The sequence below is a fragment of the Leptinotarsa decemlineata genome, unplaced genomic scaffold (genome assembly GCF_025532065.1).
Source record: "Leptinotarsa decemlineata unplaced genomic scaffold, Ldec_3_MD MMD2_P_RNA_scaffold_2, whole genome shotgun sequence".
NCBI lineage: Eukaryota > Metazoa > Arthropoda > Insecta > Coleoptera > Chrysomelidae > Leptinotarsa > Leptinotarsa decemlineata.
This window is the reverse complement of record NW_027412529.1, coordinates 20529599-20545793: the sequence shown is the minus strand read 5'-3', so window position 1 is coordinate 20545793 and position 16195 is coordinate 20529599. Positions and strand designations below refer to the sequence as shown.

General features: G+C 34.8%; 1 protein-coding gene across 1 annotated transcript in view; it reads left to right on the top strand.

Moving 5' to 3' along the window:
- The window catches only part of LOC111513077 (beta-galactosidase-1-like protein 3), a 28814-nt gene extending 12619 nt beyond the window's left edge, over nucleotides 1-16195 (top strand). The window contains exons 2-5 of the mRNA XM_074185330.1: nucleotides 6817-7125; nucleotides 7878-8059; nucleotides 11087-11701; nucleotides 15541-16195. Coding sequence (XP_074041431.1) covers nucleotides 6817-7125; nucleotides 7878-8059; nucleotides 11087-11701; nucleotides 15541-15914 — 1480 coding nt within the window. The 3' untranslated portion in view covers nucleotides 15915-16195. The remainder of the gene's footprint in view (nucleotides 1-6816; nucleotides 7126-7877; nucleotides 8060-11086; nucleotides 11702-15540) is intronic.

Sequence of the window (16195 nt, the reverse complement as noted above, 5' to 3'; positions counted from 1 at the left end):
CGTGCATTCTCCTACACACACACATAAACACACAAAAATCTCATATGAAAAAAAAATTCTGAACGATCCATGCACCAGACACTTCAAGGTCACAACGCCTTGACTTCACTGCACAACAAAAAAACTTCACCAAACAACAACCAATAAAAAAGCAATTAATACGTCATAGTGGTGGGGGAGGCCGAGAATCAGCTGTAAACAACTACTTATATTATATATCACCGTAATCATTTTCAAAATCAAAAAACATATCTTGAGTATTTTATTATTTTGGTTGTTGTGAAATTACTTTTCATGATTGAGGAGAACTCTGAGAGATATAACTGTGAATAATTTTGTATTCAGATCTTGAAGATAATAAACTGATTTTCAAATTATTTTAAAGCGAGTGTGTTTCAGTCAAAATCTAATATACTTCTTGCATTTCAATAATGCAATAATGTCCTTACGTGTTCTAAATACCTGTGTGAAAGCTATTTTCGGGGTCTTGGCCGTGGTCTGTAGGTTTTCATGCCTGATGTTTCATCTACCACTGCGGTAGACATCATCAAAGGCGATATGATAACGATCGCAGTGCCCGAGTTGTTGTTCCCGTCGTTTCGACCACATTAACTACAATGTTGGTATTTGACTCTGGTTTTATATTATTATTAGTGTTCTGGCTCGATTATCAATGAATTGGATTACCTGACCTTGTTTGTGTACCTATAAGAACAGGTAGCCGCCAAATTTTATTGATGTTCATTGCCTCGTAGTTGATGCGATCAGAACGAGTGGAACAACTCGAGCATCGACTCAGGCACTGCGAACCGTTACTCATCTCTTCGATAATGTATACCGCAGTAATAGACGAAACGTCAGGCATAAAACCTACGGACCACGGTTAAAAAAACTTGGAAAATAGCTTTCACACAGTTATTTCTGACCGATAAAGTTTACATTCTTTGTTCTAAATATCTTTATTTTCTATTCATCTTATCATCTCAATTGAAAAGATAAGAGAAAGCTGAATGAAAAAGAAATTGTGGCGGGTAAAATCCCCATATAATAATAAATTTTACCAACTCAATGTAAGTGTTGTGAATGGAGAGACATCCAATTCGGGCTGGTATTGGACATGTTGTGTCTCACTATTATTCATCGTATACGCCAACAATATCTGAGTTTCATTAAATACTGGGCATTATCAGGTGACTAAAGCCAACCGCACACTGCTAACTCCATTCCAGCAACCTGTAACTGAAAAAAATAGAACACGACACGAAAATTAAAGAAAATGCAGATGTTCGTTTTCAACTTTATTTGACACTATGCTTGACAACCTACTGAATAAAAAAATACGAGGTCTATTAAAAAAATGAAGTGAATTTTTTTTTTTTCGAAAACATTCATTTATTCCTCAATTTCTATTTCGCCCTCTTCAAAGTAGTCCACTTTATATAATACATTTGTGCCAGCGGTTTTCCCAATCCTCGAAGCAATTCTGATATGCACTTTTTCTTGATCTCTCTCAACCATTTTGTCTTTATCTCCTCAATCGTCGCAAAATGTCATCCTTTCATGCCCCCATCCTCCAATCTTGGGAATAGAAAAAAGTCGCAGGGGGGCAAATCCGGTATATATGGTGACTGATGTATGATAACGGTGTTGTTGGCATTGATGAGTGAGCGAGTACATTATCTTGATGCAACAAACATAAACTGTTTTTCCGGACGTTTTTTCGTATTGCTTCTCACAAGGGTCGCATAACTTCAAGATAATACTCCGTATTGACTGTACGACTGTGTACCAAGAACTCCTGATGCACTACGCCACGATAATTGAAGAAAACACTGAGTAAAATCTTGATATTTGATCGAACTTAGCGTGTTTTTTTTTGGTCTTGGCTCTCCTGGGCTTTTCCATTGGGACGATTGGACTATGGTTTCGATATCATATCCATATACCATATGATTCGTCACCAGTTGACAATAATAGTAACAATAGCCTTTATTTCCCAATAATAGGGGAGCCCAAGCGGGGATTTCGGGATTTACTGAAGCGCGGCAGATTAATATACAGGGGGATACCTTGTACCGATTAAGTACCTCCACCAAATATGAGCCCCATATATAAGGCCCCCTGTGAGGGATAAAGGATCAGATTAGTGAAAAAAAATTGATCATCATAAATTCTCGAGTGCGTCAGATTAAGGTAGGGTGAGTTAATTACCTGCTAAAAAGTGTATATTCCAGTAATCTAACAATTTGAGAGTGACGTAAAGAAAGGAGAGGTCAGCAAAGTTGTAAAAAAATAACGCCATTTCGACATTCTCGAGCGTAGCTATTTTTTTTATTTTGAAGGAAATAATTCAAGGATAAAGAAAAATATATAATCTGACGATTTCCGCAAGCCGTAATAACAAAAATTCGTCGATGAAGTTTAATGCGTGCAGCTGTGTGATACCTATATTTTTCTCTCAGAGTTTCTCTTCCTCTATTCACTTTTTTCTATCTATTACTCTCTCACTCCGTCCTCACTCTGAATTCTGTTGCCATGACGCCATCACAGCTGATCACAGCTGAGACTCGTTCGTGATGAAGATGAAGATGAAGATGATCAATCAATTGATGGATGTAGCCGTCACTACGTGGTAGGAAATCATAATGAAGAGAAGAGAAATTAAACTTTCTATGTTTTTTACCACTTTTATTTGTAACGTTACTGCAGTTTAGTCCTATAAGGACATTTTCAAACTTATACAATATATGAGGACATTTTCAAACTTATACAATATATAAGTTTGAAAATGTCCCTATAGGACGAAACTGCAGTAACGTTAGTTACAAATAAAAGTGGTAAAGAACATAGGGAGTTTCATTTCTCTTCCCTTCATTAATTAATCAATTTTTTTTAGCATTTTTTAAAAATTATATATAAATATAAGTATTCTACCTTAAAAAACATACACTTATTTATTTCCATGATATTTCTGAGGTTTTCAATTATTTAAGTTCAATGAATTGAAAAAAAATAAAAAAAAATATTGTTTTTGTCAGATCAAGGGAATCCCTCTAGGTAATCGTCAGATTATGAGACAGCACGTCTAAAACATAAAGATGAACCATATATATCTTAATCTGACGCGCTTGAGTATTTCAAAATGACGAATTTTTTTTGCACATTATAATAATGGTCGCGAGTTTGCGTCAGATCGAAATCGTCAGATTATTGAATGAGAGCTTTTTTTTGTTGCACTCAACACCCCCTTAGAAAATCTGACGCGCTCGATTGATTTTTTTCTTTTCACTTTTAACCCTTACGTACAACCACCCACATCACGCAAACGATCAGATTAACATACCAACATTATTAAAAATACGTAGGACATTGATGCTATCAATATCTGACGCGCTCGAGTATGTCCATGCAACAGTATTTTTTACATATTTAAAAATCTATAGCCGCTTCCCCCACCGATGAAAAAGTATATATTATGTAACATTTTTTTCTTCTTATCATCTAAGCTTTGCAACCTAATATGACTCAATGACGCTCGAGTAAATCCCCATTTTGAATTGTGGGCTCCCCTGCTACAACCGTTAAAAAACCGTTCACAGGGTAAACTAAGTATGTTGAAGAAGTAATATAGGTCCTTATAATTACAAAGTTACAATTTGAGAAAATGAACAAAATTATAATAAGTATAATAAAATAAAATAAAAAACTGTACCAGAAAATTAAAAATTTTCAATGAAATATTGAGATGCAGTGTCAACAATATATTCTAGGAAATCAAAATTGATATCACATAAATTTGAAATTGAATTGAAATAATTGCAAATGCTAAAGATAGGTGAATTAAGGTACAAACTGGTTCTAGCCAGTCGGATGTAAAAACATGTTGTACATCTAGTTCTAAAATAAGGCATACAGAAACATATAAGAGATAACACCTCCATCACCTCCATAGCATCCACATTGTTGTGCAGTAATTTATACAGAAAAATTATTCCAGCAAGTTTTCTTCGTGATTCAAGACTTTCAATATTGAATCTTATGAATACCTCTATCAGAATAGATACCATAAAATTTGAAGTAAATAAACTTCTCACTAACAAACTGAATATGCTGAATAGCTGAAACTGTAAACATATGTTCGAGACGAGTTTACCAACATTATATAATGAAAAAAATCGCTTACGGAATGTGCGTAACTAGCGAAATTTGAACATTCATCTTATTTTTTTAAAAGACCTCGTATATCAGTTTCATGAAAATTGACTGATTAATTCTCTAAAAATTCAGTATGAACCTCAGAAGATGCTAGATACATGCGCCAGCGAAACGTCAGGAAGAAATTCCAAAAATCGACGTCCTTCAAACCCGAAAAATAGTGTCACTGAAATTCTCGGCCGCGAAAGCTTCAACTAATACAAATGATACAGGATATGCAAAGTTTTTCATACTCATGAAGGGATTTATGAAAGGAGAGTACGAATTGCAGCAAATTGGTTAAGACGTAGAATTAGGAGGTTGGAAGTATTTGTAGAAAAATGATTGGACGGACGACTCAAAATTCATCAAAAATGGTTGTTTTGACAGACTTTCGCAATGAGCGTATGAATGATGTAATATATCTACATTTTTTATCAAAAGAGTTCGATGGCTACTTAGACGAATTGCCATCGAACATCCGCCGCGAAATATATTTACAACAAGGCGGTGTTCCCTCACATAATATAGCAATACAAGGAAAACATTCAGATGCAATATTTCAACAAAATGGATTGAAAACAATGGATCGATTGCCTGGCCAGTACGATTCTCAAACCTTACTCCTTTAATTTTTTATTTCTAGGGATACATAACATATGAATATTTTTCGACACCTAGTACAGATATCAACCATCTCAAACAAAAAATAAGAGATGCATGTGATAGAATTACACTCATAATATAAAATGATTGCCACAGAAATTGTATGGACAAACGATTCATGTCCATTCAACAAAGCGGTCATCAACTTGAGCATGTATTGAAGTTTGTTATGTTCAATTCGTTTTTCATATTGGTTTTATATTTCCCCAGAAATTCATTATAAAATAAATTGATTTTCTGTCAAATTTTTTCACTGAGGATGCTATTATTTTCAATGTAACGCTATAAACATATTAAGTGTGATATACCACTGAATAGTGATTGTATCGCTTTATCAATGTTTGTAATGAAAGAGGGCCTGCCTCTTCTGACAACAGAATGATGGTGGCCGTGTTGAGACGAAACATTTTATCAAACATTTATTGTTACATCGTTATAGGACATTTCAAATAAAATACAACTTTTTTTTATTTTCTGAATTACCAATTCCATTCGTGAAAAAATAAAACCAGCATTTTTAGTTTTCCCTTTTGCTTATGTAAGCATATGAAAAATAAAATTGAATTGAAAAATGTGGTCGACCAGGATTCAAACCCGGTGTTCCTGTACTCTGGACATGCGTATTTAGCAGCTACGCTATCTCGAAGTCAACAAGCATACTGAATCTCCAATTCAGTCTTTCGTGGTGTTATGGCAGAAAGAATTAAATTTGTAAACCGTTTAGTTATTTTCGAACCGCTCACTCATTAGTGATCAGGATTTTACTATGTAAATCCCAATGCATGAAATTAACCGAAACGGAATGCAAGGAAAGTTTTAAGATCTGTAATATGAATACGAAAGAGATGATTTTCGGTATGTAGACATATGAAACAAAACTGAATTGAAGAAATGTTACCAAGCGGGAATATGCACATTAGATAATATCTTTTTCTACTGCATTGAGACTCTCTGTTTTACTGGAACAGAAATATTCAAACTATTCAGAACTAACCAATATACCTGAACAATTTGAAACATGCATCACCGATCCACCATTCCAATGAAATTTTTCAAACAGAATTCACATTTCACCTTAACGTCACTGAGGGAACCTTCGAAATACCTGGCTCTTTCCTAATGGACCTCATTTTCCTAGCTGGAACCATTTATGGATAAGGAAGTGGCCAAAGTGTTCCACACTGACTCTATACAAGAGCCAGAAGTTGAGAAAACTACCCCAACTGTCCTTCCTGTAACATTGAATCAAGAATAAGAGGTAGACCTGGAACTTCTGGCGTAGAATGAATCCATAACTAGCACTTTTCCCAATCAACAGAAATGCAATACTCTTCTCGATGTGAATTTCACCAACCCATTTGGCTTCTTCACCTTCACCAACCAACTTGGTTGGTGCGCGACGGTTGAAGTGCCTGTTTCAGACAAGAGCAAGAGCTTCTCAGTTCCCCACCTCTGAATCCTGTTAACAAACCTAGAAGGCTAGGTGAAGCAGTCACATAGTGACTTATCGCGAAAAGACGAAAAAGACGAAAGTCTTGAGCAGCAGTAGCAGTATTGGGAGAGAAATGATACTATTCCTGAGCAGGTCAGAAAAAGCTTATGCTCAGAGATTGATTTTTTCAAAACATAGACCAAAAATTCACTGCTCATTCACAGATGCTCAAGTATGCGAAGTTTGAAGCGGTCATCAAGTTGGGAGGGAGTCTTCCCACCTTCTTAAAGGAGCACCTTGAAAATCAATATTGACTACTCAGATGAAATCTCTACAGGATATCCAAAAGCACGATTTCACAGTTGAACATTTCGGCCTGGCTGGTTAAAACTTACCTGTGTCTTCCTGATGACTAATAATTTTTATATATCTGGAATAAACTCATTCAATTGGAAGTGAAATAAAACTACATAAGTTTACGTATCAACTTCACTCTCAACATTTATTAATTTTTTTCATTTCAGGTATTTCAATAAACTCCTACCTATCGTCAGAAAGTATCAATTTTCAAAAGGGGGGCCAATAATAGCATTCCAAATAGAGAACGAATATGGATATACGGGTTATGGAAATTTTGCTCCTTCCAAGATATATCTGAGAGCCCTTCGTCAGTTATATTTGGATAATGATATTGTGGAACTCTTAGTTACTTCCGATAATGCAATCGCTAGGGGAGACTCTGGAACACTTCCTGGAGTATTATTTCAGACGGTTAATTTTGGAGATTCGCCAGAAAATTACTTGGGGAGATTGAACGAACTGCAACCCAATAAGTAAGTGTTTTACGCAGTAAACATATTTTGAAGAATTATTCATTAATTTCGTATCGAATGATGAAAGAAACTGCTAATATTTTAAAATTTTAAAAGTAACTTTTAGTGAAGAGAAATTTTAAAAATGAAATTAAGTATTGGTTAACAAGTTTAGTGATCCAATAATTTTTCTGAAGATAGGTTGGTTGGGAAACATGATCAATTTTTCTTAAAAAAACAATTGTTTCATTGCCAACGTTTCGAATTCAATTAAATTCTTTTTCAGGTCTCGAAAAGTAGTTTCTCCGTGTTGATAATATAACTATTTTGAAAACCATCAGACATATCGGATACAGAATAAAAAATAAAAAACATTGCAACAACCAAATTTTCGAGAAAACCAGACAAAAGTACATGTCGACATGAAGAAGAATTTAATTGAATTCGAAACGTCGGCAAGAAAACAATTGTTCACTTCAAAAAAATTGATTCTGTTACCCAACCAATCTTTTTCCCTGAGTATATTCATAAATGAAAAAGTTTCATTTTTATCGCTTGAACAAGGCGTTGATGTTTTGTGACTGATTTTGACACAAATTCGAAGATGAATTTATCAAAATTTAGATGATTGGGACATGTGGAGATTATATTTGGTTCTTATGGAGCTAATCCCTAACACTGTTCACAAAATGCCACCTCATATGTTCAGTAAACGAAACAAATCCTGCAAGCGAAATCAGTGAAATCTAAAATATTTTTGTTATTTTGAATAGGCCCCTAATGGTAATGGAATTTTGGATTGGATGGTTTGATCATTGGACAGATAATCATCAAACTAGAAGTACTTCTGATATGAGAGACGTTTACGAACGAATCCTCAAATATCCCGCATCAGTGAATATTTATATGTTTCACGGAGGATGTAACTTTGCTTTTGGTAATGGAGCCCATCTCAGTGAGTATTGAAAAACATATTTTTGTGTGGATATAAAATGTTGGATGGCGAAGAGATTGGTCTAGATTTAGAAGAAATATCAAATAAAATGAAGTAGAAATTTATTTATCGGATGGAAAATAAATGAAACAAAATATACACACAGTGTGTAAAAGCCAAATGGAATAAATTCATTATTTCGGTTACTGTACATATTTAAAAAAAATCCCGAAACACGTGAAATGAATATTATAATCTGACATTCTTCAACGTAATAATGCCACCCCTACCTTCAACCCATTTCGAATGACAGGTACAACCCTCAATATTTTTAATAGGAAGTATAGGTTTGTGATATATCGTTTGAAAGGTCTCTTCATTCTCTATTCGAAAATGTTATCGCTTCGAAGTGTATTGCAACAACTAAAATAAAATAAATTAAAATCATGTGGTTATCGAAATTCGATAAAATACACTCAAAAACTAAAATATAATGCAAAACGTAATGAAATGTAGAATACGAAAAAGAACTATGGTTGTTAACGAAGTAGATTTCCAAAATGTTCACCGCAAACGCTTAGCAACATTCTAATCTCAAATAAAACTCTCTTCTAACATTATTTAACATATTAGGAGTCACCCATCCAATCGCAGACGTTATTCGTTCTTTTGACTCATTCAAATCTGAAGGTTTAGTTTTGTACCCATTGCTCTTTACATATCCTCATAAAAAAATCCAATGATGAATGATCACGTGATCGCGTTAGCCATTCAATCGATCCTTGCCTTCCTATCCACCGATTGGGAAATGTATCGAGGTATTGCCGGACATTAACTTGGTAATGTGGTGGTGCTCCATCCTGCTGAAATCATATCGTATTCACTGGAATTTGAGGGTTTCCTGGATCAGGATATAAACTTGGAATGACACCATTTTCAAGTAGTGCCAAATAATTATCGCCATTCGTTGCCCTCAATGAAAAAGGGACCAATGATATGGTTTTCTACAATCCCTTTCCAAAAATTACCCTTTTGAGGATATTACGTGTGTTCTTCTTTCGTCCAGTGAGGATTTTCCGTTGAACAGTAGCGGCAATTTTGCCGATTAGCATGACCGTTAAGAGACAAAGTACCCTCATCAGAAAACATAACATCTTGTTTGAATTGAAAGGGTTATATTTTTAGGAGTGATTAATTGGATGATATTGTTATCCAACATGTCCATTATTTGCTCACAAATAAGTTAGATCGAATTGTCTTCCATAAGCTCCTGAGTACGTTTTATTTTAAAAAGATGCATTTTATTTTTTTTAATGTGTTTACTATCGATGTATGGCTAACGTTGAATGTAGTGGATTCCTGTCTACGCGATGTATATGGGTGTTCCTCAAACTCAAGCATCACATCTAATTTGAGTTCATCACTCATTGCATTGGCAGCTGCTTTTTTTATCTGCCCCACATGACCAGATATGGGCGGTAAATTAAGGAAATTTCTCATGAAATAGGCGAGCTACTTTACGTTATGTTCGGGTTTCATCTCCGTAACCAATCATTTGTAAAACTGTTATTTCATGCATTTCCGTTTATCGAACCATTTGTCAGACTTGAAGTCAAAACAATTAAAATACTGACAACTAATGTTGTAACATACAAAACAAGTTGACAAGGCGTTTTAAACTACAGTTTTTTAAAGGATACCATTTAAAAAGAACATTGCCATGGTTTTTGCTTACTTTCTTATTATCAATACCTCAACATTAAATAAGTTTTGAGTATATTGCAATAAGTTTTGGGTGTATTTTATCGCATTTCAGTAACCATATGATTTCAATTCAATTTATCTTATTTGTTGCAATCAATTCGAAAGCGATATCATTTTTGAATAGATATATATCGAACGATATATCACAAGCCTATGCTTTCCATTTAAAAAATTTGGGGTTATACCTGTCATTCGACAAGGATTAAAGGTAGGGATAGCATTTTTCTGTTGAAAAAATTATAAATCGAATATGACGTGTTTCGGGATTTTGTTAAAATATGCGTACCGTAACCGAAATAATGAATTTATTCCATTTGGCTTTTACACATTATTTACGAGAGTAATTAAACGAATCTGTCGAATAGTCATCGTTGATTACGGTTGGTTATCTCGAAGAAACAAGAAAAGTGAATCAAATATAGTATTTTCGGATCTGTGAAGATTATATAAAGTACAATGAAATCGAATTCACCTTCCAGAGTATTGGTTCCACGTGGGGTCCGCAGGTAATCCTTCAGATTGTTCCTCGCGTAGACTTTTGCCTTTACAGTTGATATTTCATCCATTGTGGTTTGATGGACCCATTTGGTTGATATTATTTCGACATGACTTAACAAAATCGAAAAGATTATTGTATGTCATTCACTTTGTTTTCAACCTCAAAAATCTCACCTCTGGAAGAGAAGGAAGTTTCTCGGAAAGTAAACTCCATAAAGCACTAATAGTGCTATCGAAGATACCTACTCATAAGCGGCTGGTTTGCTCAAACTCCACATCCCAAGCCAATGCACTCGCCAAAAAAACAGCATGCACAGTGGTTCAGGCAATGAAAGATGAACAAGGACAGCCAACCCGCCAGATTTAACCTTTCTCTTTTATTGGAGAGGAGTGGCGTGCATAACTAGTGGTATTCTAGGTTCCATTCGACCATGGCCTTCTAACTCGGAATTTGTTCTCTTCAATAACGGCTTAACGCATTGGATAGGAAAACCAATGGTGGGAAATAGTTATATTTTGTTATATTGCAGCAAATAAATGAAAAACCGAATTCAAGTTCATTGACCCACAACAATTGAAACTTCAGATTTCAAAAATTTTCAATTCTTTTTCAGATTGTGGAAGATGAAAAAACCCACAAAAAGTCGATGGAACCTTCATTTCTTCTACGAAAATATAACTTGGTTCATCATTAGTAATAATAATAATAATACATTATCAAAATTATTTTGATATTCCGGGCGGAGACAAATTCTATTTTTTTAGTCCATTACTTTTTTTTTTCAGATAACGACTTGTTAGACAACTCAGCCTTTTTACCTACAACTACTAGTTACGACTATGATGCACCCCTCAATGAAGCTGGTGACTATACAGAAAAGTATTATGCAGTTAAAGAACTCCTGGAAAAATACAACGTCGTGAAAACGTTCATACCCGATCCTCCAGAATTGATTCCGAGAATATCCTATTCATCTGTGGTAATAGATAAACAAATCAAATTATTCGAGATAATAAACAATTTCCCACCATATTTATTGAAAAGTAAGCAAGTAATTGCGATGGAAAACCTCAAAATCAACAATGGATCTGGCCAAAGTTACGGTTATATTGTTTACAGAAAAGAAAATATCGATCTGGAAGCTGGATCTATTCTGAAAATTGTAGGTCATGTTTGTGATACAGTCATGGTATTGGTAAATGGCGAACTAGTATCACCTTTTCTAGAAAACTCCAGTGACTTGAATAATTTTGGTTATTGGCGGATGAAGGATTCAACCCTGAAATTAAACGAGGTTAAGTTGTTTAATGCGACAGTTGATATCATTGTTGAAGAGTGGGGCAGGATGCACGGAGGGAATATATTGCAGTACAATCAAACGTTCAAAGGACTATGGCAAGGTGAGTGAAAAACTATTGATGTTTCTGATATAGAATGAAATCCTTGAAATCACTTCAATGTAGTTAATAGGCTCCAATTTCTCTCTTTCGAAATTCAGCCGGAAAGACAACCACCTGGAAATCCAGAGTTCCTGAATGGATACAAGAAAATTTTGAATTGAACAAACCGCAGTATAGGTTATTCGCAACAAGTCAATTCAACATAAACCGGGCTCAATCATCTGCTGAGGTGAAACATGTGTGAAATAACACACTCAACGTTATTCTCAACGCATAATCTACCAATTTCTGTGTTGAGAACAACAACAATTCGAGCACTTTGACCGTGATATCATGACTTTTGATCATGTCTTTTGCAGTAGTAGTCGAAACGTTAAGCATAGAAACACGCAGATCACGACCAAAAAATAGCTTTGGCACATCTTCGGCCATGAAAGTTTACACACATTCTTTATTGCTTCATAGACAACAGTGACAGCTGGTTAACGGAAAAACATATTTTGGTATATAGGGTGCTCGATAAAACCGGTCAAATTTTATTCATTTTCAAACAGTCATAATTCAACTTTTCCAAATGGAACACACTGTATTTTTTCATCTTATTGAAATGTTTCAACAATTCACCACATCTTTTATCAGGAGTATACTATACGAAAAACTGATATTTCACAAATTAAACCAAGTTTGGTAAGTGTTGTAACAAAAAAAAAATGTATTTTCTTACGTTCACTTACTCAAAGTTTTTCGAATATTCAAACTAATCGCCAGTACATTAGCATTTTTCAGACCATCTCGTGATAGTTATCAGGGGTTTCAACGATGAGAAATACGTAAAAAACCTAAAGAATATTTATACTGCTTTTTTTCTTTCAAAACCCAGTTATCCTTGACTGACATCAAAAAATTATTCTTGGAATTTGCCAATAACGCCATGTGTTGAAGTTTCTTTCGCGTGTAGTTTGAATCATTTCTATTATGAATTATGTATTGTAAGATATGGTGCAAACGGTCTATGCTTTAGAGAAAAGTGACGAAAACTGTCTCCTTGAATCTAGGATTCATAAAGAGAAGTTTCCCGAAAGAAGACAACCCGAGACCTGAGCAGGGAATTAGGATTTTCTCAAACCAGCGTGTCTCGAATGAAATGAGCAAGCAAATTTCCTTTTTTCCTTACCACATGCAATTGTTGCAAGAGTTGAGAGGAAGAGATTTTGAAAAACGTGTTCAATTTTGCCGATGAGGCTTAGAAAAGATCAATAATGAAAATGATTTTTTGATTTCGTGTTATTTTCTGATGAAGCGACTTTCCATAAAAATGGAAGTGTGAATCGGCATAACATGCATTATTATGAAAAGGAAAACCCCCATTTTGTTCGTTGCCTGAACCATCAAAAGCGTTGGTCACTTGATGTTTGGGTTGGAATTCTCGGAAGAAGAGTTATCGGTCCGTATCTTTTAGATGGGCATCTCACTGGAAGAAAATATGTAAGGTTTCTTCGGCATGAGTTTTCGAATTTATTGGACAAGTTTCCATATGGAACAACACCTAGAATGTTGTTACAACAAGGCGATGCAACACCACATTTTGAAACTGAGGTACGGAAATACCGCAACGATCATTCCAATCAAAAATGTATAGGCCTGTGGCCTATGGGCCTGTGGCTTATGGGCCTGTGGCGTGGGCACCCAGATCACCTGACCTGACCAAAATGGATTTTTTATGGGGGTATATCAAATGGATTGTCTACCAAATTCCTTCAACATCTAGAGAATACATGAAACGAAGAATCACTAGAGCTTTCAGGGAAATCCCAGAGGATATGCTGGAACGTGTAGAGGCAAAAAATGGTCGCCATTTTGAACATCTTTTGGATTTTTCTATCCAATAAAAAATTCAGGCGTTATTGTTCATATTGAAACAAATTTGAGTGAACGTAAATAAATGAATTTTTGTGGTTACAGTTTAATTTGTAAAATATCTGTTTTTCATATAGTATACCTCCGATAAAAAATATTGTGAAATGTTGAAACTTTTCAAACAAATGAAAAAATACAGGATGTTACATTTGAAAATGAATGAAACTTGAGCACCCTATATATTGTTTCCGAAAGTTAGGATTCCCGAAATTATCATAGTGATGTTGACTGACTGTTCCTGAAAAAATCCACTTGATTGCTATAGACATGCGGGTGGTGAATTAAACAAATAGGTTTTTCTGGAATAACTTGGCAATGCCGCAATGGAAATTCGAAAACTAAAATTCCTTAGATAGCTCTAAAAAAATTGGGGATCGAATGACGTATTCACATACTGGTTGTTCTGTTCAAAAAAATTACTTTGGTTGGCCACGCTCGGCTGAATCAACCAGTATGCGAGAAGATAATTTTGAAAGGTAGTATTTGTCGATATGACTGCAAAAAATGAACAGTTTGAAAAATTGTTTCCTCTGATAGCAATGGACCGAGGGAATCTTGTTGACTCATCCTGTATATTTTAGGTAATGGAAACTCCAACAACTTCATTATATTGCCGGGTTGTTTCTATGCAGGATGATTATTAAACACGCGGCAAAAATTCAAGGGACTATTCCTTGGACTATTCTAAGGATATTTCGTCTTCTGATGATTTTTGTTAGGGCGCTTTGTTTCGAAGATACGGGGCGAAAAAGTATTTCGGCAATAACAATTTTGTTAATTTAAAAATTATTAACGTAGTCGTAATAAAAGTATAGCATACTACACTGGATCTACCAAGTGATAAACAACAATTCCGTTGGTACTTATCAACTACATTCCGATTACAGTGGGAGATTCGAGAATCGTGTGATTGCTAGGTGTAACCTGGTGTTTTTGAAAGAGTCCTGGAGTCGATGAGGAGAAGATTAGATTATTGCATCTGAGCGGGGGTGGGAGTAGTCATTTTCAAAAGTTCTTGTAGGTTAGGAAACATTACATGTAATTTTGGGTAATAATTTGTTATTGTCGAAATTTCTTTCGTTCCGTATCTTCGAAACAAAGCGCCCTATCAAAAATCATCAAGGGACAAAATATCCTTAGAATAATCCAAGGAATAGTCCGTCAAATTTTTGGCGCTTGTTTAGTAAACACCCTGTATATTTATTCGGGATGTAAAACATTTAATTTCTCTTACAGATAAAGCAGTAACCCAAAATTGTCTCTCATATGTTGTTTAAATCGTCTTTGTTTTGGGTTGTTGGAACGAATTGATATTATATGTTGAAAGTTCACCCAACGGGAACCTTCAAATGTTGTATACACATGGTATATTGACATCAGAAAAATATGATGTTGAAGCTGAGTACATGCGGGGAAAGAGGTCAGGGTTCGCTTTCATCTCTAATGAAACTAAAAGCTTCCATTTTGACTTATGGTCTCAGAGTTATCAGAAATTTTGGGATAATTTTTTACCTGATGTTACTTTGGAAATGATTCATCACACATGATATATTGCCATTCAAAAAAGTTGAGAGAAGCTACGAATGGCAAGTGAGTGCTTTGAAAAACCTTCAAATATGAGTCTTGCGTTTCGGTCTCCTGAAGTTTTTCACGGTGTGAGTGTTTTTTAACATTACATAATGTCCTGATGAACGGCAGTCGGATTTTTTTTTCAACACCTCCTTCCGTTATATGATAACTACATGAGCAAATAGTTTATCCCATCTATTCTTATATTTTTGACTCTAGCACCTTCATATTGAAAAAAGGTCCATGTTACAGTTTATATTTTTCTACTCGACAAAGATAAAGTTTGATTATTTCAATTTCAAGTAGTCAGAATCATATTTTTTCTGGAAAATGAACAATCTTTTTATTCACAGAACAAGTTTACATCAACGATGTCGAAATTGCTGACTGGACAATCATTCCACTCGAATTCAAGAAGCAATGGATAAATTCTCTGGAGGTTCAGGATAAGCAATCTTCATACGATGGGCCTTGCATGTATCAAGCCACATTACTGATCCACGATGAACCGAAAGATTCCTATATAGATATGAGGAGATGGTCTAAAGGTTTGGTGATAGTGAATGGATTCCCGCTAGGCAAATACTTCAAACTTGGACCACAACAGGCACTTTATTTACCGGCTCCTTTGCTGAGACGAGGAAGTAATAGTATAATGGTTTTTGAGCATTTTAAAGCTTCAAACGAAATAAGTTTTGTAACTGACCAAATTTGGAGCAACCAATAATAGTATATTTTGTAATGATGGTTATTAATACACGAGCATTAACCGGGATACGAAACGAGCTGAAGTCGAGTTTCGTGTGGTTTATGCTGCAAGTGTAACAATAACATTTCTACACTCGATAAATAATGAAGAACTGTGAATATTATATTTATATGTGTGTTGAACACAATAACAGTAATTACTTATATTTCTTTAAAAAATTCTACAAAATTGTAATTGATAGTATTACTTCGTGTATTACTATGAATATAAAAAAACTATAAACATTCTATTTATATTTA